Raw genomic sequence first — 26,266 nt, 5'->3', positions numbered from 1 at the left:
GAACTATTCCATAACTCTGAAATAGTTAACAGAACAATAATAGTCAAAGCCATGATTTCTCATTATTGCATAAATATAAAGTTCTGAACTGCCTTATAATTATACAGATTTCAAAAACCTTACTTTCATTTTAGTATGGTTAAAATTAGCTTACAAAATAATGACTCTATCCTAAGTTCCCCAAATACTGGAAAATGTTAAACTCTGTATTATAATTTAGTCACAGTCAAGACCTGTTCAAATCCAAATGCCTGAAATATTTTTAGAAATATCCTTAAACTACAAAATTAATATTGTCTCTGATAAAACCAACATTTTATAGGTGCTTCTAGCCTAAGTAGGCACTAGGAAGTAAAAATTCTAGCTTCAGAAAGTAACTCTGATGATGACGAACTGAAACAAGACTTCACCTATAAAAGAATTTAAAAAAAGGTTGTTTATCCCCAAAATATTTAAAATTGATTTTTTTCACCAAAGAGCACCAGAAATATTTGTTATTATGGGTATACAGTACCTGTTAAGTCCTTTGCTAAATCAGGATGGTTCATGAGACAGTGGCTAGCAAATTTTACACATTCCAGGCGTATTGGTACATGAATATCATTAAACCTGATAAAATATAAAGGCACAGTGATCTTTAAAATTAGAGAAACACGTGTTTAATCTGCAATCAATTTATATTAACTTCTCTAATTAAAAGAATAACTTATATAGGATAATTCAAAGTGGATCCAGAGACTTTACCAAAGTTTTTGATATACCATTCTCCTATATAATAAAAGCATAATATGCTAAGTGTCTGACCAATCGGTTGACCCTTTGATCAGTTGCTATGATGCGCACGGACCACCAGAGGGCAGATACTCCGACTGGTAGGTTAGCTTGCTGCTGGGGTCTGGTGGATGGGGACGGGGCCAGTGGGCCAGACACACACTGGAACCCTCCAACGGTCCCTCGCCAGCCGGCCGGCCAACCTCCCACAGTCCAACCTCCTACGGTCCAACCTCCTATGGTCCCTCCCCAGCCGGCCAGCCCCCATCGGCCCCAATCTGCCCTGATCTGCCCCAATCACAGGCCAGGCCAAGGGACCCCACCCGTGCAAATTCATGCACTGGGCCTCTAGTATGTGTATAAATGTTTTGAAACCTCCTTATTAAACTAGGCAATCTCCTATGATAACTATGTACTTTAAAGGGGCATGTTTAAATACATATTTGACTCAAATACAAGAATTAAAATGACAATTTTTTCTATAAATACTATACTTTAAAATGTTTATGAAAGTATAATATGTGTACATAGTTCATAGATACGTTATATAAATCTCATACTAGGTTTAAAAAGAAAACTATTCCTCAAAATATTCTTTCTTATACAGAGGTATTCACAAATGTGTGGTAATCTGGTACTCAACCCGTATTATTTTACACTAGAGGCCCAGTGCACGAAATTCGTGCACAGTGGTGGGGGTGGGGAGACACCTCAGTCCAGCCTGCACCCTCTCCAATCCAGGACTCCTCGGAGAATGTCCAACTGCCGGTTTGTGCCCGCACTTTTAACAGATGACAGCTCCATTGTTGTTTCTTCCTTTTCATGCTTAAACCCATTGGAATTAGTAGGTATTCAAAGTGTGTATACATTTGGGGGGGGCAGCCTGTATAATTCTAGTCAGCGGTGAAAGGAACCAATGGCGGATTTGGAACCCCCAGACAGGGAACCTCGCTCACTCCCCACGTCTCCCCACTCCACTTTCCACCTTCGTGGGCAGCAGGAGAATCAATGTTTTCTCTCATTAACTTGGAAAAGCACATCCTGTCACCCGCTGTCCGGCAGGAGCGCGCTAGGCTCCAAGCGAGCGAGGCTCAGTCAGGGCAGCCTTCGCTCACGGGTGCCGGCACCCAGAGTGCACATTCCTCCTCTGCAGTCGCCACGACTTTCCCACCGTTTCACTGAGAGGATGAACCTCCTTGCCTCCTCTGGGTTCCTGATCTTCAACACTGACCGAAGGCACCTCAGCAAGGGCCGCCCGCGCCCACCAGGTGTGTCTGTCTGCACCTGCTCCCACCTCAGCACCTGCATTAGCCCCATGGAGGTAATCTCATCGCTGCACTGGCCGCCATGGGAACAGGGCATCACCACTCCGCCCTCTCACTGTCATCTCACAGGCGCCCATCCTCAGCACCCAGAACACCCAGACACTCTCCAAAGGACGAGAGCATGCCGGAGGAGACGTGCACACGTCCTGTGGGGGATGTAGGCATGCTGGGATTGATGGAAGTGTGGCAGAGGGGCGAGGGGAAACTTGCGCACACCATGGTCCGGGACTGTGCAGAGGATGCGTGCACCGGAGGCCTGCAGCTGCACAGATCCGCAACCCCCCGTGGCACGTCCAGGAGGACATCAATCTGGCCCACCACGGTGGCTGTCCCTGAGATCACGCATCTTCTGGGCCAGGAGGCGGGACTTGCGCAGCCACTCCTCGGCGCTGATGGCCTGTAGGCGCTACTTCAGCTCGGCCTGCAGGCTCCGCTTGGCGCCCTCACGGCTGCCACCACCGCCATGTGGGGAGTACAGGCCGCCCTCTGCCAGCCCGCCTCCCAGGCCCAGAGGCTCTCCACGCGCGCTGCCCACAGGCCCGGAGCGTGCTGCCCAAGGCGACAGAGGCAGGCGTCCTGCACTGCACTCTGCACTGCCCACTGGCCTCTTCGCGCCTGTGCGCGCTGCCTATCGGCCCAGAGCGAGGTGCCTGGCTTCATCACCTTGGGCAGCGCTCCGAGTGGGTGGGCAGCACGCTCCAGGTGGGTGGGCAGGCGTCCCGCCCCACCCCTGGCTGCTCAGCGCTTGCGCGCTGCCCACAGGCCCGCCATCTTTGTTGGGTTAATTTGCATACTCACTTCTGATTGGCTGTGTGCGTTGCAGAGATACGGTCAATTTACATGTTTGTCTATTATTAATATAGACTAGAAGCCCGGTGCACGAAATTCGTGCACGGCGGGGGGTTGTCCCTCAGCCCAGCCTGTACCCTCTCCAATCTGGGATTCCTGGAGGGATGTCCGACTGCCCGTTTAGGCCCGATCCTGGTGGATCAACAATCCAGGACTGCTGGCTCCCAACTGCTTGCCTGCCTGCCTTCCTGATTGCCCCTAACCGCTTCTGCCTGCCAGCCTGATCACCCCCTAACCACTCTGCTGCCAGCCTGGTTGATGCTTAACTGCTCCCCTGCCAGCCTGTTTGCCCCCAACTTCCCTCCTCTACCAGCCTGGTCACCCCTAACTGCCCTCTCCTGCAGGGTTGATCACCTCCAACTGCCCTTCTCTGCCAGCCTGGTCACCCCTAACTGCCCTCTCCTGCAGGGTTGATCACCTCCAACTGCCCTCCCTTGCAAGCCTGGTCCCTCTCAACTGCCCTCTCTTGCAGGCCGGGTGCCTCCCAACTGCCCTCCCCTGCTGGCCATCTTGTGGTGGCCATCTTGTGTCCACATGGGGGCAGGATCTTTGACCACATGGGGGCAGCTATATTGTGTGTTGCAGTGATGATCAATCTGTATATTACTCTTTTATTAGATAAGATAGAGAGGCCTGGTGCACGGGTGGGGGCCAGCTGGTTTGCCCTGAAGGGTGTCCCGGATCAGGGTGGGGTTCCCTTGGGGCATGGGGCAGCCTGAGCGAGGGGCCTGTGGTGGTTTGCAGGCCGGCCACGCCCCCTGGCAACCCAAGCGGAGGCCCTGGTATCTGGGATTTATTTTCCTTCTACAATTGAAACTTTGTAGCCTGGAGTGGAGCCAAGCCTACTGTTCCCTCCGGGGCGGCAGCCATTTCTGTGGCAGTTAATTCACCTTCTACAATTGAAACTTTGTAGCCTTAAGCGGGTGGGCCCGGCCAGGGTGTGTGGAAAGCTTTGCTTCCCCTGTTGCCGCTGGCAACCCTGGCCTGCTCTCTCAAGCTCCATTCTGCCGCCATTTGTTTGAATTTGTTTACCTTCTATAATTGAAACTTTGCAGCTTGAGTGGAGGCTTAGGCCTGCAACGGCTATGGAAAGCTTGGCTTGCTCTGTTACCTGGAAAACCTTGCTCTCTGTGGCTGTAGCCATCTTGGTTTGGGTTAATTTGCATACTCGCCCTGATTGGCTGGTGGGCGTGGCTTATGTAGCGGAGTGATGGTTAATTTGCATATTACCATTTTATTAGAGAGGATGACTCTATTATAATTGTGCCCAAATTAGTCCTATCCAGTTAACCATCACAATTATTACATACCCATTAATATCAAAGCCAATATTATATGGAAATGTAATACATTAGCATCTCTAAAAAACTTTGGTTGATATGTCATTTAAGTATCTTTTAATTTTAAATTTGGTTGATATGTCATTTAAGTATCTTAATTTTATATTTTCCCTTCATTTCTTTTTTTTTCCTTTATAATTTGGTGAAGCAACTGCTTTTTTGTTTGTGTATAGTGTTTTCCCAGTTAAAATTTTGTTAATTTTATCATTCTGATGTCAATTAACAGGCTCCCCTTTCTCCTAAGTTCATATGGCTATGATCTTAATATAAAAATGATCATATTAGGTTCATTTTTTTAGGAAGACTACTTTATATATGGCATTGTGTTCCTCTATCGGGTAGCATATGATATCTAATTATCTCTAAACATTGATATTCAAAGCCTATATACATTAGTTCATGATGGACTACAAAAGTAACTTAAAGACCTTAAGAAACAACAAAAAAACCCAGCTGGTATTGCTCAATAGTTGAGCGTCGACCTATGAACCAGGAGGTCACGGCACATGCCCAGGTTGTGGGCTCAGTCTCCAGTGGGGAGCATGCAGGAGGAAGCCGATCAATCATTGTTTCTCATCACTGATTTATTTTTCTTTCTCTCTCTCTCCCTCTCCCTTCCTCTCTGAAATCAATAAAAATGTCTTAAAAAAAATAAACAACAAAAATATTAAAGTGAAGAGAGAATTTTCCACTTGCTATTTTCATGTCTTAATTCTGTAAGATCAAAGGTTTCCAAATCTTGTATTGCTTAATACTATAACACACAAAATTTAGCATTTTATAAAGAAGAAAATAAGAAGGCTTCAAAATAAGCACCACATTACTCATAAAAGCTTATTACTAGAAAAAAAACGTTGTTTTATAAAAAGAAATTATAAATTCTAGCCTATGATCTCATAAAATTTCTTGAGTGTTTTGAATCCAGATACAGTTTACCATTTCTCAATGAAACATGTACCATGCAGTCATAATAAATAAAATAAATTATCTTTAAGAAATATTCTAGCTCCTTGAAATTGGTAATAATGTGAAAGGTTTTTGTCATTACAAGTAAAAGAAAAAAATTACAAAGTAATAGAAAGTTGACATACATTTAAATTAGAATTTTTCTTCCATAAAACTTACGAAGTCTGGGTAATCCAAGTCCTGATTTAAAGATATACTTTAAATGTCTATATGTAAAAATTGTATTTTTGTTTTAACACATTAAACAAATGGATTTTAAATTGAATCTTATAATTTAATTACACTTGTAAAATATTTTGCTTTACTACTCAAGAAGTTTCCACTGTATTTAAAGAAAAAAAAATCTAAAATAAATCTCAAAATGACAATGAGCTAATATTTGTTAGTTTAATATAACTTGTTAAATGTTATTATTTATCTATAGGAGATAATCAGATTAAAGATTTAGCCTTAGCCAGTACTTAATAAAGACTTATATAGTTATTTAAAAAATAAAGAGACAAAAATTTATCATAATTCATTGACAATTCTGGGGTTGAGATAGAAATAAAAGTGGTAACAAAAATAAAAATATTGTCCTGGCCAGTCTGACTCAGGGGTTAGGGCATTGGCCCACAGAACGAAGAGTCTCAGGTTTAATTCCCAGTCAAGGGCATGTAACTCGGTTTTAGGTTCAATTCCAGGCCCCAGTCGGGGCACATGCAGGAAGCAACCAATCGATGTGTCTCTCTCACATCAATATTTATCTCTCTCCCCCTCCCTCTCTCTCTCTCAGTCCTCCTTTCCTCCCTCCCTTCCACTCTGCCTGACATTCAATGGAAAATACATCCTCAGGTGAGGATTAAATAAAAATATTCTAATACAAAGGAAATAGAATAAGTCTTTAAATCCCATTTGTCTATTAATGACTTAATTACATTATTTATTACGAGAGTAATTTGGGGACTGGGGAAGGATCCTTTATCGTTGGGGTCAATGTAGGTTTCAGCCAGGGCACTTGAAGTGGCTTTAATATATTCAAGGTCAGGGATACCTTTAGAAACATAAAGAAATGAATCCTTCTCACAGAAAAGAGAAATAAGCAAACACACTCAAAATTTCGCAACCAATTTCAGGAGGTTTGTGGGTCATTAAAAGTGTATGAGGAACATGGGTTATCATTTCTTTAAAAGAGGAAGGAAGAAAGCTAGGAGGAGGAACATACATAATCATTCATTTACTCATTCTGTGACTGTCCTTGCAATATGTATTTCCGAATAATCTAACCAAATATAATTATTCTGTGGAGGGGCTATCTCTCACATTAATGTATTTTTAGTGAGAATTAATTACTGCTATATAATAATACATTTTAATTCCATGATTATAATACTTTGTGAGGGAACTTTAAATGAATCATCTTTCAAAAATTACTGAGGAAAAGATAAGATGAAAAACAAAAGGAAAATTGTAAATGTGACTAATCATGATCAGCATTCAAAAAATCCAAAACATAAAACTTCATTTCATTTTTTATGATTTCAGAGAATAAACTTAAATGTGGATGGTGTTTTAAGGGGATATTAAGTAGATATAAACATACATGGCTTTTAAACAGGACACCAAAATCATATACCTGCCCAAGTAACACTGCCAAAGTGGTTTGTTTTGAGAAGCCAATTCTGAATCCTTTGCCCCAAACATTTTTGCTAGTAGTTTAACAACTTGCAGGCGTTCATCATTATCATTGCTCTAAAACAAAACACAACCATAGCTTTAAAAACATGAAGTAGATATATTCAGAATAATTTTCTCATTATTTATCTTATCTTCCAATTGCACAGAAAATCCTCCATAAACTCTAGATGAAATATTATATATAAAAATGATCAATATACTTTTCACAAAATTAAATCTTCAATGCTCTAATCATCTCAAATTACATCAAAGCAGTACTTCCTACATGAAAATACATCTGAAAGTTTGAGTGAATTGTAGAGGTTCTCCCCTTACAATTGAGACTTATTTTTATTCAAAGTCAAATTCAAAAACTAACTTGCATCAAATCCTTAAAAAACTATTTGTGGTTTTTAAGAACAAACACTGATAAAGGACAAGCCTTCCAGTAAACGGAAAATTCCACATGATTGTCCTGGTTAAGCTCTTTGTAGGAATAAATATATGCTGAGGTCTCTCAGTAGGAGAGTTCATGTTCATATACCAGATTCATAATGGAGTTCAATAATATGATGAAGCCTTGGACATGCAAAAATTAAAATTTGTTTTCTACACTATATTGTGGGTACTCTGGGGACAAGAACTCAATTTTACTATTATTGATTTTGGTAACTCCAACAGATGACAGTGGTTAAATGGATAAACCAGCAAATTCTAGAACTGAAAATAATATTAACAATTGAGAATATTAAAAAAAAAACACACCACACACACTGATATTCAAGGTGTGAACAGCATTATACGATTTTTTAAAAATTTTAAACCAATGATTCAGCCTAGCATTGAGAGCTCCCATAATATGACCTAACTCATCTCTACTATCTCATTATTCTTCCACATAAGTAATTTTCAACCCTGACTATACATTAGAATGACCTCTAAGGCTATAAAAAAGCAAAACACACTCACACACACACACAGAAACAAAAAAGCAACCGATGCCTGAACCCTATGCCAGAAATTCTGATCAACTCATTTGGTTTAACCCTTTGCACTCGCTTGCTTTTTTCTCGATTCCTTTATTCTAATGCTAACCGTGTCGAGTCACACTCGACATCCGAATGCAAAAGGTTTTAATGCCTGGATATGAGCTTGTTTTTAATAGCTCCACAGCTGAAGATTCTAATGTGCAGCCAGGAATGATTTAAATATCCTTTATTGCTGTCATCCAACTATAATTCCCTGTGTCCTACAAATTCACCCAGCACCTTCCTACCTCTATATGCTTCTGCATGATGTTGCCTTTGCTTCAATTGTATGCTGTTTGTAACTTTTGTGACACTTATAATATCTGGCCTTTTACTAGATCTGGATTAAATTTTCCTCTTCCTTTCAGACTAGATGTTAGATTTGCTGAAAGTAGGAATGATAATTCCTTATTTTTACATTTCTTAGAGTATTCTCTATTTTTATTAGAGAAAATCAGACCAATAAATAATTAAAGGTATGCCTGCCTTTGCCTCATCAAACTGCTAACTACATGAAAAAAGGGGAGCAGGGAGGCAGGTAAATCAAATAACTCACCTAAGAAATATACCAAAAATGCACCCAAGAATAAAACAAGAATTATTTATTATACTTCCAAAATAGACTGTTTATTTTGTTGTTTTTTTAAAAAGACAAATCAAAAATTTTAGAAACAAAAGATATAACAGAAATAAGTTAAGAACTTTTCTGTGCGGTACACTGGATCCACAAAGATTATTAATTATAAACAGCTTTAATTTTCCTGTAATAATTGAAAGAAAAAAAGATTATCCCCCAAATCTTCAAGTGAAAATAATAATGTCAAGTCAATGGGAATGTGCTTTTAAGAGATGAAAAGCAAAGGTGCTTTTAACATAGGAATGTATAAGATAATATGCACAAAGGAAAAATATTTCACATGACGTGGATAAACAGACCCTAAAGTATTTTTATAGCCCAGTCAAGGGGTTTTGAGAACTACTATAAACTTGAAAACATTAGCTTAATATATAGCTATGACCTTAAAACTGAGTCACAACCTAGAATTTATCTGGAAAATATTTTGAGAAAAATACCATCCTTCCAATGATTAATTAAGCAGCTACTATTTGCTAGAAATCATGACAGGCTTTCAAGATACACAAATAGTCAAGGCACAAATATGTAATTTAAATAATAATTACATACCATTAGTTCTGTAATCCTCAGATAAAACCATTATAAGAATTAAAAAGCCACAAATAATGATCTTTGCTAGTTTAGTTGACTGAAGAATATTATTTTTAGAATAGTTACCTTTAGTTTGAATTCAAGCTGGGGTAAAACTGAGAGCAGCAAATGACTATCGATATTATAGAGTTCCAAAATTAAGTCAAAGACATGTTCTGACAAATCACTGATAGATGTTTTCCCAAGCATCAGAACCTGATTAAAAAACTTTTGAAAAAAAAATTATATCATTAATAGAAACACCATAGATAAAATAAACTTTCTAAAATCTTAAGTATTATTCAATTAAATTATCATTTCATAAAAAGTCAAAGTAGGCATATGAAAACATTTTCTAACAGTAAGTAGGAAACCATTACAGCAAGCATGTCAAACTTGCAGCCCGGGGGTCACATGCAACCCACAAGGAATATTTTTGCGACCCAGCTAATATAACAGTATGTAAGAAACGTTGTAATAAAAATTTTGTGACTTAATTTTTACAATATCCTGTTATACATAATTATTAATAATGAACTACAACGTTCTCTAATGACTGATTACTATAATCATGTTGCATTCTTTTCTCCTTTACACACGGGAGCACCATTTCTCTCCACTAATTCTAGCAGCGAATATTTTAGCAGCCGATTGCCACGTCATTAGTCTTGGACTGACTTGTTTGGTGTGCGCAACAGGAAATATTTTGCTTTCAGAGAACAAGAAAAATAGGTTTATTTGCGTTACGCTTATTAATTTGTGCAGTTATTCAGTGTCTGGTAAGTTAATGTTCAAGAAAAAATATTAATTTTTATTAAAATGTTCTATTATTTTATGTTAATGACTAGAGGCCTGATGCACGGAAATTCGTGCAAGAGTAGGCCTTCCTTACCCCGGCTGCCGGCACCGGCTTCCTTCCAGCACCCGGGACCCGGGCTTCTCTCCCTCTGGCCAGTCACAGGCAACCAAGACCCGAGCTTCCCTCCCTGTGGCCAGCCGCAGGAACCCAGGACTCTGGGCGGCTTCGCCCGGGCCGGCCACAGGCACCGGAGATCCTGGGCAGCTTCACCCGTGCCCTGGCTTTGTCAGGAAGGACATTGGGAAGGACGTCTGGAAGACAGCCGGTCTATCTGGTCTAATTAGCATTACCCTTTTATTAGTATAGATTACTCATTTATTTCAGCCCTTTGTATTCAGCATGTCTCTATCGAAATAAACCTACGTTTCTATGAAAATTGAAAGCTTTGTTTTTTTGTGGCCCACATAAACTTAAACCTTGTTTATTTGGCCAGTGTTAGCCTCTGAGTTTGACATGCTTGCACTCAGGTTATATGAAAAGATAAAACATGGAATTCACTTTATACACAATTTAAAATAGCATTATCGATAAACACCCTACTACCAAACACTTTATTCCTCATTACAGTCTTACTATATTTTATCCTGTATTAGTTGTCTTGATTCCTCTACTAGATAATTCCTTAAGGATAAGGGATGACTTCTTGCTCACCTTAACATGTATAGAAGACAATAGCATAGAAGACAAAGCCTTACACCTTCACAGTAAGGGCTAATTCCATTTTTAAGATATGTAATTATATATTTACTAGAGGCCCGGTGCACGAAAATTCGTGCACTCGGGGGTGGGGAGGGTCCCTCAGCCCAGCCTGAACCCTCTCGCAGCCTGGGAGCCATCACTCCTTACCGCCTGCCTGCTTACTGCTCCTTAAGGCTCGGCTCGCTGCTCCTTAGTGCTGCCTCGGAGGCAGGAGAGACTCCCGCAACCGACGCTGTGCTCGCCAGCCCTGAACCCAGCCTCTGGCTAAGCGGCGCCCCCTTGTGGGAGCACACTGACCACCAGGGGGCAGCTCCTGCTTTGAGTGTCTGCCCCCTGGTGGTCAGTGCGTGTCATAGTGACCGGACATGCCACTGTTCAGTTGATTTGCATATTAGGCTTTTATTATATAGGATAATGCAAAACCTCTTTCTGATCCTTTTTGTCATTTATACTCTCATAAACAAAATAAAATAATACACAAGGTTTATAGCAAAAATTCAAATCCAATTAAAAGCACATATAAACACAAGGAAAATAAAAATTTGAATAATTTTTTTTTCTATAAGCAGCCAACGCTAATTCCCACATTCAGATCATACCACTACTGAAACTGGTAATGATACATGGCATAATGATCAAGTTCTTAAGTATTTAAACTCTTCCAAATATGTAAAAATTAACCCAGGGAATATACCACATATTCTCAACATAGCTTGTCTTCTGGAAAGAGGAGTTAAGGATTCTTTACACCACATAAGCTGCCCTAATCTTTTCTCTTTGTGACAGTTGAACACACAACTTGGTTAAAAGGCTTTCTATATGGAAAATACAAAGTCAAGGATTTCACATTTCTATGTCTCTTCTGCTTTATTTTAGTTCTTGGGTCATTCTTAAACAAAGTTTCTTAGGTCTATAAACCTGTACAAATTACCTAGGCATGCAGGGGAAAAAAAGAAAAAGTTCTGTTTTACTATTCATTCTTTATTGGTTTTAAAAACAATTTGTTTTCCCTCCTTTTTTATCAATTTTGTGGGCAAAGAACTTCATGACATCAAACATTAAATTCTCATTTAGGTTGAAAATAAAGAAACTTTGCTGTTTCAACTCACAAATTTTCAACTGTTTAAAAACAGTAAATCTAGTTTTCCTTAACAACAACAGCAACAACTAAAAACAATAATTCTTTCCAATATGGCCACCTTGGTGATGAAAACATCCTCTTCTATCAGTCTGGGAAAAGCTCATTTAAAAAAAAATCATTCCTTAGTTTATTTCTTACAAATTCCATCAAAAACATTTATTTAACATTTATATAATCTCCATAAAGCTAAGGACCAAGTCAGTCTTCTTCATGCCCTACATGAGGGCTTACAATTTAGTGGAGGAAGCAAATATTGATTTGATTAAGTATTGCCTTTCAAAAAACATTTTTCACTTACAAGCGGGTAGCTAATATTCATACTAGAAATTAAATTATTTTATAACAATTGCTTCTTATGAAAGGAGTATGTGTAAGGTCAGTAATAAATTCTACCTTAGACTTAAGCATTTAATTTTAATTACAAAAGTGTTTTCACTGTTTAACAGTCTCTACCATGAAGCCAAGTATTATTAACCCCAACTTACAGATGCAAAAACTGAGGCTAAGGAATACTAAGCAATTTAATAAAATTTTTACTTACATCAAAATGGACTTGATACATTTTTTCCAGTATAAGAAAGTAATTTTGTGCTGTCTCCTAAAACTTCTGATTAAAGTGATCTGGTGGCCCTGACCGGTTTGGTTCAGTGGATGGAGTGTCAGTCTGCGGACTCAAGGGTCCCAGGTTCGATTCTGGTCAAGGGCATGTACTTTAGTTGCAGGCACATACCCAGTAGGGAGTGTGCAGGAGGCAGCTGATGGATGTTTCTCTCTCATCTATATTTCTAACCTATATCCCTCTCCCTTCCTCTCTGTAAAAAATCAATAAAATATATTTAAAATAAAATAAAATAAAATGATTTGGTGAAAAATAATATTACCAAGTAGTGATCCATATAGGAAAGTTTTTGAATTGTCATTATGTACTTTTAAAATATTTAAATATACATATATTTTTTTTAGTTTTCTGAGTCATCAAGTTACAACTTTTATTTTAAAAAATAATCTACAACACCACAGTGATTTATTAAGTCCTACATATGCAGAAATCACTATCTATGAAGACCAAAGTGAATGTGTCTATACATAAGAGTGAAAAAGACAAAAATAAAAAATAGAAGTGGGTTTTATTTTTAATAATAATAATTTTTATTATTACCTTAGTATCTTACCTCTATTTTTGCTAATTTTCAACTAGGAAGGTAGATAAATAAAGGCCATTACATATACAAGTTCAAAAGTTTAAGAATAACTTTTAAAACTATACTCATTTTATCCTGTATCAAGACAATTAAGTTCACTAGAATTCTAGTAATTTTACATGTATAGGTGTGAGGCAGAAAAATAAGTCTTACAAAAAAAAAAAAAAGAAAAAAACAGCAATTCTTAACTTCTCAGCTAACCCTCAAATAAAACAAGGGATAAGAAAACAGGAGAAAGAAGAGATAACAAAGTGCTGGGAATATATATGTAACTGAAAGTGTTCTTAGACCATTCTATTAATTCTGTTCCTCAGCTTCTGATAAAGATATAACAAGTATGGATGGGGGTATTCTATTTTTGCAGACAAGAACTAAGAGCAGGAATGTAACATAGGGTATAAGTAATTAAGAAAATGTTTTTACATTGATTTATCTGGGATGGCTGAAAGTCCTATCTTAGTCCTTTTATTTACCTTTTAAATTTTATTATAATACTAGAGGCCCGGTGCATGAAAATTCATGCACTGGAGGGGGTCCCTCAGCCCGGCCTGCCCCCTGTCACAGTGCGGGAGCCCTCAGGGGCGGGTGGCAACCCGGCGATCAGGGGAAGGCAACGCCCCATCACACCTCTGCTGCTGCCACTGCCAGCAGCACAAGCCTTGGCTGGCCCTGGTTACCTGAGCCTCAGGCGGCCCTGGGCAGCTGGGCAGCCGACTGGGCAGCTGCCATCCGAGGTTTACCTGTGCCTTAGGCCGGCCCTGGGGACCTGGGCTCTGCCATCTTTGAGGGTGTGGCAGTCAATTAGCATATTCCCTCCTTATTGGCTGTGGGGCCACCATCTTTGAGAGTGGGCAGTCAATTAGGATATTCCCTCTTTATTGGTTGTGGGCACCGCTATCTTTATGATGGCGTGAGGGCCAATTAGCATATTCCCTCTTTATTAGATAAGATTTTCAAGCATGCACAAATGCAGAAAGTATATTATAAGGAACCTAGTAACCTAGCTCCAACAAATACTACTATTCTATCTTGAACCTTTTTTCTTTGATTATCCAACCCTAGAAAAGATATTAACATGGTATGGTTTTATTTTCTTCTTTTTATGCCACAAAAAGGTATCAAAGAAAGTTGTGTTTCCCTAAAAAGCATCCAAGCTTGGCAATATTAATTTAAATAATCACCAGGAGGAGCTCACCTAGTGTATCTAATGGGCCATGGCGAAAGAATGCTTAAGTCTGGTCTACACACTTCAAGTACCATTAAGTCACTAAAGAAAAAATTCAATCCACCCAATTTAACCAATATATTACCAAGACTTACAAAACTTAAATAAATCAATATTTAGAGATCCCTGCCAATCTTGGAGCTATTAAAATAAGTTACATAATTTGATTCTCCAGCTTCTGAAACTTCACCCTCCAAAACAATTTATAAATTAAGTATATTTTTCCTAATCATCATGTGCTTATAATCATTTAAGGCCATAGTCAGAAACAAAAATTGTGATTTGCCAAGGTACTGTTGTCTAAAGTATGTTACTTTTCAAAGCACATCTTTTTATGATGTAGCTTATATACTGAATTAATTTTTGTGTAGTACAGGAAAAAGTCTCCAATAATTTCAGGAAAATTAAGTACATAAGTAATTATAAAAAGCTTTCTCACTTTTTTCAAAAAGAAAGATTTACATCATTTACATGTTTGAAGGTAGGTGAAAGCACTAAGTAGATGGAGAGAAAGAACTGCTATACAATGTTCTAGATTTGTTCCAAAAGGAACCATTCACATGAAAATACAATGAATAGTGCAGTCTAGATTTGTGCAACTCACAGAACTGTGGAGAGAAAAAACTCACAATAAATTTCTATCAGTGAACCCATGTATTGGAATACATTTATTCTGAAAACAAATACAAGATTGTCAATCTATAATAACAGAAGCATAATATGCTAATTAGACCAGACGTCCTTCCAGACGAAGCCGGGGCTGTGAGGGAAGCCCGGGTCCCGGGTGCCAGACGGAAACCGGTGCAGGCAGCCAGGGGAAGGAAGGCCTACTCTTTTTTTTTTTTTTTTAATATATATTTTATTGATTTTTTACAGAGAGGAAGGGAGAGGGACAGAGAGTTAGAAACATCGATGAGAGAGAAACATCGATCAGCTGTCTCCTGTACACCCCCTACTGGGGATGTGCCCGCAACCAAGGTACATGCCCTTGACCAGAATCGAACCTGGGACCCTTGAGTCCGCAGGCTGATGCTCTATCCACTGAGCCACACCGGTCAGGGCGGAAGGCCTACTCTTGCATGAATTTTGGGCATCAGGCCTCCAGTCCTAAATAAGTAGATTTGGGGTGATTTTGAAAGGGCTCATTTCATTGGAATTCTTCCCCTTTCTCAGAAAAGGCAGCTTTGTATGGAATTTCCCCCAGGCAAAATTAGATAGCCAACTTTCACCAAATCAATACCATCCATACTTGCTGTCAATTTTTAGATCTTCATATTAGTTCATATCTTCCTTTTGTACAAATCAATTTAATCTCCAAAAAGCTGTAAACAATTTCTCTGAATAAAAAGTTCCATATGTTTTATCTAATTACATTTAACTCTTTTTCTAACACTAGAAAACAGTATATCTTGCTAACCAAATAAAGCTGTTTTAGTTCCTAGGCAATTTGAAAGAAGCACAGAATGAATAAACAAGATGAGTGTTAACCTTCTAGAAAATGTTAACCAAGAATAATTTTAAATAAGGACAAAGAAAATATATTACTTAATAATTGAAACAATACAAAATTTAAAAGTATGTACTACTTGTCAAAAATTGCTTCTAATAGTCTTTAAAATTTTGGCTAATTCTTTGGACACCTAATTACAAGTAAGACTTACATTGGTAATATATGGTTCAATAGCTTGAGCTGTCCTCTTCAGTAAAGCCTTTGCCAAATCATATGCTTGTTTGTTCAAATTCTGAAAAACATAATAATATCTATATTATATTTCTCTAACTATGAAAAGCAAAATAGTACCTGTATGCAAAAAACCACTCAAATGAATGAATGAAAAAAACTGTCCAAAATTCAGAATAAAAAAGAGAAGGCAAAGACATGTTTTTCTCTTAGGACTAACTGATCCACTAAATCATAACATCCCTTCCAAGCAAAAGTAAATACATTTTCTTCATCTTGTTCATAACAATGTAAACCATATAGAAAAGGTCAATAAATATTTAGTAGATTCAAGAGGAGACAGTCATTCTAAATCTATATATTTGTACACAGCTGAATATAAATAAATACAGGCTGTTTCACTCCAAAAACCCAAATGAAAGGGTTAAAGTGAATAAAACGGGGCAAAGGAAACTTATTGTGCTTAGCAGATATCTTGCCAAAAGCTTGCAGTCTTGAGCTCCGCATAGCCTAGATAACTAAGGACCAGACTCATCAGTCAAGCTCGGTGCGTCAACAGAAACTGCCTGTTACCAACAGAAGCTGATAAAAACCTTGCCTCTCCCTCCAGTAGCCAATGACTCATTTTTCCAACTCAGCCAGTCTGCACCCAGATGCTTAAAATAAAATTTCTTTTGATACATACAGCCTCATGTCATAGATGTGTGACCCTGACCCACAGGAAACCTTTCACAAAACATCCTAAGAGAATAAATTGAGTTCTAGTGTGGGGAGGAAAAGAGGGGTGGGGGGTGCGCGGGGCTGGCAGGTGTATCCACAGGAGGCGAAAGACAACATTTGGGGCAGCTATGGGAAAGGAGATTTACTCAGCACATCTCAGAGCACAGGTAAATTCAAGTATACAACAAGAAACATAAAGAGTAAAGTATGAAAAGAAAAAAGGTACAGGAAAAAGTATCTTAAGAAAATGTACTTCTGAATAGATTTTGATGATGACAGAAAGAATCACGACAAAAGATCTAAAATGGAATCAAGATACATTCTAGTTTAAACATATTACAGAGACCAGGGATGAATATCCTATAGAATCCTATATAATAAAGAGGTAATATGCAAATTGACCATCACTCCAACACACAAGATGGCCGCCACAAGATGCTCAGCAGGGGAGGACAGTTGTGGGCGATCAGGCCAGCAGGGGAGGGCAGTTAGGGGTGACCAGGTCAGCAAGGGAGGGAAGCTGGGGGCGACCAGACCAGCAAGGGAGGGAAGTTAGGGGCGACCGGGCCAGCAAGAGAGGGCAGTTGGGGGTGACCAGGCCTGCAGGGGAGGACAGCTGGGAGAGACCCAGGCCTGCAGGTGAGGGCAGTTGGGGGCGACCAGATCAGCAAGGGAGGGAAGTTAGTGACCGGGCCAGCAAGAGAGGCCAGTTGGGGGTGACCGGGCCTGCAGGGGAGGGCAGTTGGAGGCGACCAGGCCTGCAGGTGAGGACAGTTGGGGGCGACCAGGCCAACAAGGGAGGTAGGGACCACCGGGCCAGCAGAGGAGGGCAGTTGGGGGTGACCAGACCTGCAGGGGAGGACAGTTGGGGGAGACCCAGACCTGCAGGGGAGGGAAGTTGGGGGTGACCAGGCCAGCAAGGGAGGGAAGTTAGGGGTGACCAGGCCAGCAAGGGAGGGAAGTTAGGGGCGACCGGGCCAGCAGAGGAGCGCAGTTGGGGGTGAACAGGCCTGCAGGGGAGGGCAGTTGGGGCAACTGGGCCAGCAGGAGAGAGCAGTTAGGGATGACCAGGCTGGCAGGTAAGGGCAGTTAGGGGCAATCGGGCCAGCAGGGGAGCAGATAGGCGTCAATCAGGCTGGCAGAAAAGTGGTTAGGGGCAATCAGGCAGGCAGGCAGGCAGAAGCGGTTAAGGGCAATCAGGTAGGCAGGCAGGCGAGCGGTTGGGAGCCAGCAGTCCTGGATTGTGAGAGGGATCCCAGATTGGAGAGGGTGCAGGCTGGGCTGAGGGACACACACCCCCGCCCCTCCCCCCCCCGTGCATGAATTTCATGCACCGGGCCTCTAGTATGTATATATGCTGAAACTAACATTCAGCATACTTTTAGATTTGTATTGTTATTTGTGTTGTATTACTTCATTCATTTCTCACAGCTATTTAGTATTTTACTATATATGCTACAGCTTACTCATTCTCTTATTCATAAACATTAAATTACATGTCTTGTACATGCCTCCTTGTACATATAGTACTTTTCTGTAAATACTATCTTCCATTTTGTTATTTATTTATAGAGATTTTCTATAAATTTGACACACTAAACCTTTGTCAATTATATGTGTAACATGCCGTGGCCTACACTTGTCTTTCCAAGAGTTTTTGGTGTTTTAGAGCATATAGAACCTAAAAATTAAATGTAATCAAACGTATCAATCTTTGCTTATTTGCCTTGTGCTTTATATCTTAAGAAATTCTTTCCCACTTTGTGGTTAAGATATTGTTTTATGTTTACAAATAAAATTTTAAAGACTTGATTCTCAGATTTAAATCTTTATTCTACCTGTAATTTATTTTTAGATATGGTATAAAATAAGAATTTACTATTGCCCTGGCTGATGTTTCTCAATGGTTAGAGCAACGACATGCACACTGAAGGCTTCAGGTTTAATTCCCGGTCAAGGGCACATAACTTGGGTTGCAGGTTCAATCCCCAGCCCTGGTAGGGGCAAATGCAGGAGGCAACCAATCAATGTGTCTCTCTCACACTGATATCTCTCTCCGGCTCCCTCTCCCTCTCCCTCTCCCGCTCTCTTTCCCTCTTCCTATTCCTCTCTCCCTCCCTTCCACTTTCTCTAAAAATCAATGGGAAAAATATCCCCTGGTGAAAGAAAAGAAAGAAAAGAAAGAAAAGAAAGAAAAGAAAGGGAAGAAAGGGAAGAAAGGGAAGAAAGAAAGAAAGAAAGAAAGAAAGAAAGAAAGAAAGAAAGAAAGAAAGAAAGAAAGAAAGAAAGAAAGAAAGAAAGAGAAGAAAAGAAGCTAATTATTATTGTCCATATAAATAATCAATTGTCCTAAAAAACCATTCATCAAATAGTCTGTTTTCCCTCCAGTGACCTGAAATACCCACATAATCAAGTTTCTATATAACCAGGCAGCCATTTGAAAATTCTCCATTATTTCCTTATATCTTTTTGTCTATTACTGCCTGCTTATAGTCAACGAACCAAAGGAAACAATGTCTTAACAGTGGGTAAGATCAGTTCCTACTTTCTTATTCTTATTCAAAATTGTTTGGCTATTATTGGTCATTTGCTCATCATGTAAATTTGAAAATCAGTTTGTCAAACTACAGAAAGATGCACATACACACACATAGACACCTTCAGCTTCTATTTTGACTCAATTACGTATTCATATGCACAGCTGTCATCAGTATGATGCTGGGTTTCCCGTCCCATAAAACAATAACAAATCATGCAACATATTTAAGTCTTCTATTTTTTTCAGTCAACCAATGATTCTCAACATAAAGATCATGTACATTTTTGTTAAACTTCTAAGTAGTACAAGTCTTTGTTTAAAGCTACAAATGATTTTTTTTTATATTATACCAGCAGATCTTTATATATTGATCTTATAACTAGCAACTTTGCAAAATTTTCTCATATTGGAAACTATACTTTCTTCTGCACAGGCTGTCATATCATCTGCAAATAATTTCAGTTTTGTGTCATCTTTCTAATACGTTTTTCTTTTATTTGTCTGTCTTATTTTATTCTACTAACTTAAAACCTCTAGTTAGTGGTGTTTAGAAATAACATTCTTACCATTTTTTCTGAGTGGAAGGAACATCTTTTACAATGTCCCTAACTTTAAAAAGGTTTAAACATTTCACCATTAAGAACATATATATTCTTATCATATATATCCTTATCAGTTTAAGGAGCTTCCTTTCCTACTTCAAATCTGCTAAGAACTTTTATCATAAATTATACTGAATTTTATCAAATGGTCTTTTCCGCATGCACTGATATTTTTTCTCTTTGATCTGTTATTTTACACAAATATCTTAATTTACTGCTAACATTTACTAATGTAAATCCATCCTACAAAAGCCAATTTTGCTTCGTATCAATATTACTTTATAACATTATGGACACTACTATTATTTTATATTGAATTTGTTATATTTCAAATTAAATTAGCCTATGATTCTCCTTTGTTGTTTGGTTTAGTCTACCTCCCTATGGAAATTATACACTCACTAGAGGCCCAGGGTACAGATTCGTGCAAGGGTGGGGTCCCTGAGCATAGCCTGCGGGGATCGGGCCGAAACCAGCAGTCCAACGTCACCTGCTACTCCTGCCTAGCCCAGTGGTCGGCAAACTGCGGCTCGCGAGCCACATGCGGCTCTTTGGCCCCTTGAGAGTGGCTCTTCCACAAAATACCACGTGCGGGTGCGCATGTACAATGCGATTGAAACATCGAGGCCCATGCACAGAAGTCGGTTTTCAGCTCTCAAAAGAATTTTCAATTGTTGTACTGCTGATATTTGGCTCTGTTGACTAATGAGTTTGCCAACCACTGGCCTAGCCCAATGACCACCAGGGGGAAGCTCCTGTGTTGAGCGTCTGTCCCCTGGTGGTCAGTGTGCATCATAGTGACCAGGCGACCAGTCATTGGGTTGCTTAAGCTTTTATATCTATAACTAGATGGCCGGTACACGAATTTGTGCACGGGTGGGGTCCGGCTGGGTAGGAGGGGCCGCTGAAGGCTGGCTGGCTACAGTGCGTATCATAGCGACCAGGTTGTCCTGGTCACTTGGCTTTTATATATATCATCCTATATAATAAAGAGCTAATATGCAAATGGTCATCACACCCTCATGCCATCACACCATAATGGCTCAGACACTCAACACTGGTGAGAGAGGAATGGGGACCAGCCAGGCACAAATGAGCTCGCACGAGAGGAATAAGGACCAGCCAGGCTGCAGCCCAGGAGAGGGACAAGCCACCCGCCCCGTGGTCCCAAGTGCCAGCAGATAGGGCTGCGGGCCGGGAGAGGTACAAACTGCCCGCCCCACGGTCCTGGGCGCCAGTGGCTGCACCTGGGCCTGCGGCCCAGAGAGGGACAAGTCGCCCACCACACATTCCCGGGTGCTAGAGACTGTGCCTGCGCCTGCAGCCTGGGAGAGGGACAAGCTGCCCACCCCACAGACCAGGGCGCCTGTGGCTGCAGCCTGGGCAAAGCTGCCTGCGCACGGTCCCCTGCAGCTGCGGCTGGCCCAGGCAAAGCCAGCCTGGGTCCTGGATGCCTGTAGCTGGCCAGAGGGAGGGAAACCCAGGCCCAGGTGCCTGCGACCGGTCTGAGTAGGGAACTCTAGGTCCCAGGGGTGGGGCAAAGCAGATGCGGTTAGGGACAATCAGGACATCAAAGGAGCAGTTATGGGCAATCAGGCAGGTAGGGGAGCAGTTAGGGGCAATCAGGCAGGCAGAGGTGGTTAGGGGCAATCAGGCAGGCAGTCAGGCAGGCCGAGTGGTTAAGAGCCAGTGGTCCCGGATTGCAAGAGGCAGTCAGACATCCCCCGAGGGGTCCCAGATTGGAGAGGGTGCAGGCCGGGCTGAGGGATCCCCCGCAATGCACAAACTTCGTGCACTGGGCCTCTAGTTCTATATAATAAAGAGGTAATGTGCAAATTGACCCTCACACCCTCGCAAGATGGCTGACCCACACCATCACAAGATGGCCACCACAAGATGGCCGCCCCATCGTTACAAGATGGCCACCCCCACATCATAAGATGGCCACCTCCACGTTGTCATAAGATGGCTAGCAGGGATGGGCAATTGGAAAAACCAGGCCTGCAGGGGAGAGCAATTGGGGGCAATCCGGCCAGCAGGGGAGGGCTGTTGGGGGTGATCGGGCCGGCAGGGGACCAGTTAGGGGTAATTAGGCTGTCAGGCAGAAGCAGTTAGAAGCTGTCAGGCAGGCAAGTGGTTAGGAGCTAGCAGTCCCAGATTGTGAGAGGGATGTCCGACTGCCACTTTAGGCCCCATCCCTGATACCAGGGCCTCCGCTTGCTGGGGAGCATGGCCGGCCTGCAAACCACCACAGGCCCCTCGCCCAGGCCGCCCCACACCCCAAGGGAACCCCCACCCTGATCCGGGACACCCTTCAGGGCAAACCAGCTGGCCCCCACCCGTGCACCAGGCCTCTATCCTATCTAATAAAAGAGTAATATGCAAATTGACCGTCACTCCAACACAAGATGGCTGCTCCCGTGTGGTCAAAGATGGCTGTCACCATGTGGACACAAGATGGCCACCACAAGATGGCCAGCAGCGGAGGGCAGTTGGGAGGGACCAGGCCTGTAAGGGAGGGCAGTTGTGGGCGATCAGGCCAGCAGGGGAGGGCAGTTGGGGGCGACCGGGCCTGCAGAAAAGGGCAGTTGGGGGGGACCCAGGCCTCCAGGAGAGAGCAGTTTGGGGGAAACCAGGCCTGCAGGGGAGGGCAGTTAGGCGTGACCAGGCCTGAAGGGGAGGACAGTTAGGGGCAATCAGGCTGGCAGGGGAGCAGTTAGGCATCAATCAGGCTGGCAGGGGAGTGGTTAGGGGGTGATCAGGCTGGCAGGCAGAAGAGGTTAGGGGCAATCAGGAAGGCAGGCAGGCGAGCAGTTTGGAGCTGGCAGTCCTGGATTGTAAGAGGGATGTCCGACTGCCCGTTTAGGCCCAATCTTACCGGAATCAGGCCTAAACGGGCAGTCGGACATCCCTCTAGGGGTCCCAGATTGGAGAGAGTGCAGGCTGGGCTGAGGGACAGCGCCCCCCCCCATGCACGAATTTCGTGCACAGGGCCTATAGTCTATAATAATAAAATCATAATATGCTAATTAGACCAGACATCCTTCCGGATGTCCTTCTGGGATGAAGCCGGGGCTGCAGCCACGAGATCAAGGCAGCTGTGGCAGCGAAGGCCTACCACTGCATGAATTTTGTACATTGGCCGGTAGTTATGATAAAGCAAACACTACATCAAGAAAACATAACATTTCCTAATATATATGCACCCAACCAGGGAGCACCGAAATATATAAAACAACTACTCACAGAACTAACGGGAGAAACAGATCAAAAGACAATCATAGTTGGGTCCTTTAATACTACATTGACAGCTCTAGACAGATCAGCCAAAGAGAAAATCAATACAGAAATATCAGCCTTAAATGAAACACGAGACCAAATAGACATAATTGACATTTACAGAACCTTTTATCTCAGAACATCAGATTATACATTCTTCTCCAGTGCACATGGAATATTCTCAAGGATAGACCACATGTTGATTGGGCCACAAAACTACCATCCACAAATTCAAGAACGTTGAAATCATACCAAGCTCATGCTACAACCACTATGCCTTGAAATTAGAAATCAAATGTAAAAAGGAAGTAAAGAAACCCACAAATACATGGAGACTAAAGAATATGCTACCAAAAAATGACTGGGTCAAAGAAGAAATAAAAGATGAGATCAAAACATATATAGAGACAAATAAGACTGACAATACAACAGATCAAAACTTCTGGAATGATGTGAAAGCAGTAATAAGAGGAAGTTTATCTCTTTACAGCCCTATCTCAAGAAAAAAAAAAGGGAGAGAAATCCCATGTAAACAACCTCACATCACATCTTAAAAAACTAGAAGAGGAAGAGAAGAACAAAAGCAGCCCAAAGTCAGCAGAAGAAAGGAAATATAAATTACAGCAGAATTGAACAAAATGTAGAGAACAAAAGGATTACGCACAAAAATTAATAAAACAAAGAATATTAGGAAAGACTATATGCCACCAAATTCAAGAACCAAGAAGAAATGGATAAGTTCCTAGAAATATATAACCTTTCTAGACTAACTCATGAAGAATTGGAAAATTTAAATAGACCAATCAACAGTGAAGACATTGAAACAACCATCAAAAACCTTACCAAAAAAACGAAAGTACAAGGCCAGTGGCTTCACCAATGAATTCTACCAAATGATCAAGGAAGACATAAACCTATCCTTCTCAAACTTTTCCAAAAAATTGAAGGAATACTTCCTAACACCTTCTATGAGGCCAATATAGCCCCGATACCAAAATGTGGCAAAGACAACACAAAAAAAAGAAAACTACAGACCAATATCTCTGATAAATACAGATGCAAAAATCCTAAATAAAACACTAACATACTGAAAGCAACAGTACAGCCAAAAAATAATACATCATGATCAAGTGGTGTTCTTTCCAGGGGCACAAGGATGGTTGAACATACTCAAATCAATCAATGTAATACACCACATTAACAAATTAAGGATAAAAATTATGATCTTATCAATAGATCCAAAAAAGCACTTTATAAGATACAACATCCATTTACGAGGAAAACACTCAATAAAATAGGAATAGAAGAAAAGTACCTCAACATAATAAAGGCCATCTATCATAAACCCTCAGCTAATATCATACTCAATAATAAAAAATTGAAACCGTTTTCTGTAAGATCAGGAACAAGACAAGGATGTCCACTCTCCCCACTCTTACTCAACACAGTGCTGGAAGTCCAAGCCAGACCAATAAGGAAAGAGAAAGAAATACAAAGCATCCAAATAGAGAAAGAAGAAGTCAAATAGTCACTTTTTGCAGACATGATTTTGTATATAGAAAACCCTAAAGACTCCATCATTAAACTATTAGAAACAATAAATAAGTACATTCAAGTTGCAGGATACAAAAATCAATGTGCAAAAATCCATTGCCTTCAAAACAAACAAAACTTCAGAAAAAGAAATGGAAAAAAAAATTCCTTTTGCATTTGCAACCTAAAGAATAAAATACGTAGGAATAAACTTTAAAAAGACTGTGAAATATCTATATACTAGAAATCACAAAGCATTATTAAAAGAGATTGAAAAGGACACAACAAAATGGAAAAATATCCCATGCTCATGGATTGGAAAAATCAACACAGTTAAAATGGCAATATTACCCAAGCCACTATACAGATTTAATGCAATCCCCATCAAAATCCCCATTAAAGAAACAGAACAAGAAATCATTAGATTTGTATGGAACCACAAAAGACCTCAAATAGCCAAAGCAATCCTGAGGGGAAAAAAAACAAAAAACAAAGCTGGAGGTATCATGCTGACTTCAAATTATACCACAGAGCTATGATAATGAAAACAGCATGGTAGTGGCAGAGAAAAAGACACAAGATCAATGCAACAGAATAGAGCCCTGCTATAAAGCCACATGTATATGGACAGATATTTTGACAAAAGAGACAGAAACATACAGTGGTGTAAAGATGTTCTCTTCAATAAATGGTGCTGGGAAAACTGAAAAGCTACATGCAAATGAATGAAACTAGATTACAGTTTGTCCCCATGTACAAAAATTAATTCAAAATGGATCAAAGACCTAAATATAAGACCCAAAGCAATAACTAACATAGAAGAAAACAGGTTCCAAATTTATGGACTTTGGTTGTAGAGAACCTTTTATGAACTTTATCCCAAAGGCAAAGGAAGTAAAGGCAAAAATAAATGAATGGGACTATATCAAACTAAAAAGCTTCTGCACCTCAAAAGAAACTGACTGCAAATAAAAAGGCAGCTGATCAGATGGGAGATGATATTTGCAAACAGTAGCTCCAACATAGGTTTAATTTCCAAAATATATAAAGAACTCATAAAACTCTCCAAACAACCCAGTCAAAAAGTAGGCAGAGGATCTGAAAGTAAGACATAGGAACAAGAAGACACAGGAACAGCCAATAGATATATGAGAAGACATTCAACCTGACTGGCAATTAGGGAAATGCAAATCAAAACTACAATGAGATACCACCTCTCACCTGTTAAGAGTGGCCATTATCAACAAAACAAGCAATCACCAAGTGTTGGAGAGGTTGTAGAAAAATGGGAACCCTCATTCACTGCTGGTAGGAATGTAGATTGGTACAACCACTATGAAAAGCAGTCCGGCAATTCCTTAGAAAGTTAATAATAGAGCTACCAGAGGACTCAGTAATCCCTCTCCTGGCTATATATCCGAAAATCTCTAAATCATGTGTTCACGAAGATGTATGAGCCCCTATTGCAACATTACTCACAGTGGCCAAGACATGAAAACAACCAAAGTATCCTGAGACAGCGGACTGGATAAAGAAAATGTGGTACATATACACAATGGAATACTACTCAGCCATAAGAAAGGCTGAAATAGTGCCATTTGCAACAACATGGATGGACCTTCAGAACATTGTAAGAGAAATAAG

The 26,266-nt window shown here is 40.6% G+C and overlaps 1 protein-coding gene across 7 annotated transcripts in view; it reads right to left on the bottom strand.

Moving 5' to 3' along the window:
• The window catches only part of PDS5B (PDS5 cohesin associated factor B), a 258,856-nt gene that overhangs the window by 135,694 nt on the left and 96,896 nt on the right, over positions 1-26,266 (bottom strand). For 4 of the 7 annotated variants that reach the window (XM_079779317.1, XM_079779319.1, XM_079779318.1 and 1 more), the window contains exons 7-10: positions 15,930-16,010; positions 9,230-9,370; positions 6,867-6,982; positions 515-609 (exon numbers count right to left, since the gene is read on the bottom strand). In XM_079779317.1, the coding sequence (XP_079635443.1) occupies positions 515-609; positions 6,867-6,982; positions 9,230-9,370; positions 15,930-16,010 (433 nt within the window). Of the gene's footprint in view, positions 1-514; positions 610-6,833; positions 6,983-9,229; positions 9,371-15,929; positions 16,011-26,266 lie in introns of all 7 variants that reach the window. The other 3 variants (XM_079779314.1, XM_079779316.1, XM_079779315.1) reach the window with 1 other exon arrangement.

This window comes from Cnephaeus nilssonii (assembly GCF_951640355.1).
Source record: "Cnephaeus nilssonii genome assembly, chromosome: 8".
NCBI classification, from domain to species: domain Eukaryota; kingdom Metazoa; phylum Chordata; class Mammalia; order Chiroptera; family Vespertilionidae; genus Cnephaeus; species Cnephaeus nilssonii.
The sequence above is the reverse complement of the archived record's forward strand: the minus strand, read 5'-3'. Positions and strand labels throughout refer to the sequence as shown.